This window comes from Triticum urartu, unplaced genomic scaffold (genome assembly GCF_003073215.2).
Source record: "Triticum urartu cultivar G1812 unplaced genomic scaffold, Tu2.1 TuUngrouped_contig_5525, whole genome shotgun sequence".
Taxonomy (NCBI): Eukaryota; Viridiplantae; Streptophyta; class Magnoliopsida; order Poales; family Poaceae; genus Triticum; species Triticum urartu.
The window spans coordinates 3,591-7,820 of record NW_024116207.1 but is presented as its reverse complement, the minus strand read 5'-3'; the positions used below and the strand labels follow the sequence as shown (position 1 = coordinate 7,820).

At 46.8% G+C, this 4,230-nt stretch overlaps 1 protein-coding gene across 3 annotated transcripts; it reads right to left on the bottom strand.

Moving 5' to 3' along the window:
• LOC125529332 (probable methyltransferase TCM_000168) lies at positions 1-2,949 on the bottom strand. Of its 3 annotated transcripts, none has more exons than XM_048693746.1 (5): positions 2,739-2,949; positions 2,400-2,668; positions 1,951-2,069; positions 499-891; positions 1-418 (listed from the first exon to the last, which is right to left on the bottom strand). In XM_048693746.1, exons 3-5 carry the CDS (start codon positions 2,026-2,028, stop codon positions 230-232), a joined length of 660 nt encoding a protein of 219 aa, XP_048549703.1. In that variant the 5' UTR covers positions 2,029-2,069; positions 2,400-2,668; positions 2,739-2,949; the 3' UTR covers positions 1-229. The 3 variants fall into 3 exon arrangements, with proteins under 3 accessions (XP_048549703.1, XP_048549706.1, XP_048549704.1); XM_048693749.1 differs by having other exon boundaries at positions 499-832; XM_048693747.1 differs by having other exon boundaries at positions 1,951-2,648.
• Between the last annotated feature and the right edge of the window lie 1,281 nt (positions 2,950-4,230).

Here is a 4,230-nt window from a genome sequence, read left to right as displayed (position 1 = left end):
ACTTAGCGCCGGAAACGGCAAGAGTTGGATACAATTATGGAAAGTATATGTGGGGCGTTACACCCTGTTAATACAACCATAAGATCATGAGGTCGAATATAATACTCACACCTTCGATCGCTAAAGATGCATGCTAGAAAAGAAAGTATTGAAATGTACCTCTGAGACCATGACACATAGAATCTGAGCTACAATTTCTGGAAGGAAAGGGAATTTGGTGGCGATTATATCAGAACGCCTCCCTAGCAGCGAAATAATCATTCGGCCTCCTGAGACCAACTCTTTGGCTCTCAGCTTCAGAAAAAGTGTGAAATCTTTGTTTTGCATAAGCCTCAAGCACTATAGGAAGCCTTTCATGCCTAGAATGCTCATCAATGTCATATGCTGGGATGAGATTCGTTTTAAGATCTTCTGGAGCCTGCCAAGATAAGGTTTTGCTTACAGAGTCAGCGAGTAATTTAACAGGATCGATCCAGCAAAGTAGCATCAGACTCGCACCTTTGAGAGCCAATGCAAGCTATTGGACGAGCAAACAAGATGCACAGATTCACTAGTGAAGAGCCGCTCATAAAACGACCCTGGCGTGATACCGGTCACAACAACAGGATCGTTGCTTTGACGTAGCGTGACTAGGCTCTTCACCACCGTGTTGAAGTCGTTCTCAGGAAGATCGTTGAGGAGCACAGACACTTCTGGTGATGGTTGCTGGAACTGAAGACAGTGAGCGTGGATCGCCTCGACAGCAATCGATACCAGTGCAAGCGCGTTTGGACCAGTGGAGCAGCCCAAGTCCACGATTACCATCTTCCCAGGCTGCAAGGTGCCGGTGTTGCTGCATAATTCAACGACGACCGCTTCAATCAAGGATTTCATCTTGTTCTGCTCAGCGTTCTGTAGTTGACATGTACTTATTCAGAAAATCCAAATCTATTTCAATTCTTGTTCTTATATTGCATAATCCGGTTAGTTTAAATGCCAGTAGTCACTACAACATGGTTGTTGAAAGAAGGCGTTTTGGCCAGGGTGTTTTTCTAAACGCCTCAAAACCGTGTTTAAGGAGGAGTTTCGAGGGAGTCGCCTTAAATCATCTCTATCTTAAGGCCTTCTACAAAATCGCCTCAGATTGTATGCATCTTTGGAAGCGTTTTTCAAAAAAGCCTGAAATTGGAAGAGATATTGAGGCGATTCTCACAAACGCCTCTTAATCGATTGTGGCGTTTCTCAGAAATCACCTCCAAACGTGGCGCTGCGCTCAGAGGGTTGGATGGTGCGGCAGGATGGTCAGTCTGCGAGCTGGCCATATTTGCAGCTGGTGCAATGGACAGGCGGCCGAGCCTGCGACGCGACTTTTCAGTCAGCTTGCGTGAGACTCTTGCTTCCGGCCTACTAGATGTCGCCGTTTAATCCCAACGTTGGGGGCAGAGGCTGAATGCACAACCAGGCTGTTCTTGCCTTCGTGTTATGCGGATAGGACGCTATACAGATCGTGGGACGTGCCCATGTATATCTGTATTAGCTACTAATATACTCACGTGGTTGTTAGTGTGCTACAATGTTTTGGCCGTTACTGTGTTCGAGTCTAGCAACGTTCTTTCTATTAGTCCCATACTGCTTAGCCAACAAGAGTTCAACGTACTTAAAAGGAGGAAACGTGGTTACTAATTCAGAAATCACAACTAGTTCTGGCTAATGGGCTTAGGGCTTAGGTTAATTTTCTGTGTAAAACACGGACAGTGTGTTTTAAGAAAACGCCGCATGAATGAATTAGAAAGCATTTTTTGTGTCTTTTGGGGGCGATTTAGACTGCCTTGGAATATCAAGCGTGCTGTAGTGAATATATAAGATAGTACATGATTATGTTCAAATTCTTGGCGAGACAACCTTCGGAAGCCAAGTTTCAGGAGATCGTAGAAACAACACTACCAAATTAATCAGTAGAGGAGAAAATACCTGAATACTAGAGTTGTGAGCATAGCTAGTTTCCCCTTGTCCTTGATTCATAATCGGAGCCGTCTGTTTGGAGGCCATGGCTTTCCGTGCAGCAGGCCCAACCTCCAAAGACCTTGAACCTGAGAAAACAAGGTTAGTAAGGAGATGGTGATGATACCCTTCAGTTCTACCTTTTATATGCGGTCCGGGCTGCTTATTGGGTGGACCGATAGGGGCTGCTAACAGGAAGGTTGAATGAAAGACTCAGTCAAATTAACATCATGACTTTGATTGCACAGTGGAAGTTCAATTCTTCTTTTCATATGCTCAACTGGGGATGACTCTTATGGCTGCCTATTGGGGGCAATTATTAAGGTAAACGTGTTTATCAATTGTTATCTGCCACTACAATTGGGGGCAGTTATATTGTTGAAAGGTTGAAGGGTCAAAATTCAGATAAGAACAACGACCTGTCACCGCCAATTATGATACTCTTAAACCGGCGTGTACAGAGACACCAAAGGAGGAGGGTAGGCGGCATTTCGTCGAACTGGTGACGGGCGGTGGAGCGGCGAGCGAGCGAGTCAAGCTTCCAGGCCCCCTTTTGCTTCTCTTGTTAGCAATCTGGCGACTCAGGTAGAGGTAGACTAGCTTCTTCACCTCCAGCGACGGCGCAGGGAGTGGAGGCAGACGACTGCGCCGCCACGTTCTTTGGCAACCTGCGCGCAGGACGCAGCCACTAGTAGAAATCCAGTCAGGACCCGCGGCACATGGGGGCGAGAGGAGGGGGGCATTTGACCGAGCAGAACCTGCGGGGAGATTAGGGCGACGTCAACGCCGTGCGCTATGACGACGAGGAGGTGAGTCGAGGAGCGCCGGGATGGCGGCGGCGTCGTCGTAGAGGAGCGCGTCCATGCCCGTCCGCCCCACCACCCACGAAGCCGCCGCGCCTCTCGCCTGCAACCCGAACATCCCCGACTCTCTCCGGACGCGGCGGCGTGGCTGGGAGCCGGCGCGGGTCTCGCCCGGGAGACCGACGGAGAAGCTCGCATGGGACGGGAGGTCCGTGTCCAGTTCACAAGCTGGGCCGGCATTTCCATTTCGCTCTTTCCGGGCCGCAATATCTAGGCCGGCATTGAGAGGGCCTGGCTTGCTGTGGGCCAACATCCACACCGTGGGCGCCGCTGTACACAGTTTCTACACAGTACAGTGCCTCTGTGTGTATAGTTCGAGCTCTGTGTTATCCTCGTAAAAAAAAGTCCGAGCTCTGTGTTTGATTCTCGGTGGACCCATAAACCGCCCGCATCCGTCAGAACCGTGCTGTCCGGACCGTGGGCGTCATTCAACGCAGGCCTATATCGGTTTTTGAGACGGTCCGGATGTGATTTCTTTCGTAAAACGGAGACAAAAATGTGGGAGCTTTATGTGAGTTCGGACATGTGAAACATAAGAATCCGACACCCCAGGCTCACCAAAACCCTTCCTGGACCCTGCGACTTCATCGCCTCCATTTTCTCTTCTTCCTTCTTTCTCTTTTGCCGCCGCCACCGCTCCACCACGCCACACCCCTGCTGGAAAAGCTCCTCGTTGCCACTATACTATCAACTAGACCATGATGGCGCGCGTTGCTGTGCCCATCTATTTCTTCGATAGGATGCTAGGAATTTTCTTATTTATATACATACATGAACATGGAAGTTGAATGTGTAAAAACAAAATTTGAACATGTGGAATTACAATGCCTTTGCTCTTGGAAGGATGCCACAACTTTCTTTATAGTGTGATTTACATCCTAATAGCACAAAGCAAAGCACACTCACTCATAGCAATTAATCACAAATACACAACTTATTCAAGATACGTATGCGGCAATGATGATACTGTTTACTCGACCACAAGGTAATCTCATTCTTTAAAATCAAGTGCTCACAAGATACCTGCAAGAAGGTGCTTTGTGAAACTTCATTTTTCTGATGCTCATTTTACACTACATCAGCAGTCAGACCTTTTAGCATACTCGACTATAATGTTTTCACTGCTAATATGTTAAGCTATTTGTGATGAACGCTTATTTCTCACAACTATTGGACAATAATAACTACAAGTTTGAGTACATATCTTACTTTATAGATTTGTATAGGATTCAATCAATTGGAATTAGGTTGGTTAGAAATAAACAAATTCCAAGATATAGGAAAAGCCAAACTGGGCTAAAACAAATTAAACAAAAAACACAAAAGACTACATATTTTCACATCACATCATCGTTAAAAAATTTGGTGTATAAATTATGTCACCATT

Excerpts from the sequence above, each read along its gene's own strand:
- LOC125529332 (XM_048693746.1), bottom strand. The coding sequence starts at position 2,028 with ATGGCCTCCAAACAGACGGCTCCGATTATGAATCAAGGACAAGGGGAA. Across the intron at positions 892-1,950 it reads CTCACAACTCTAGTATTCAG|AACGCTGAGCAGAACAAGAT; the intron begins GTATTTTCTCCT and ends TGTCAACTACAG. Across the intron at positions 419-498 it reads GCTTGCATTGGCTCTCAAAG|GCTCCAGAAGATCTTAAAAC; the intron begins GTGCGAGTCTGA and ends TTATCTTGGCAG.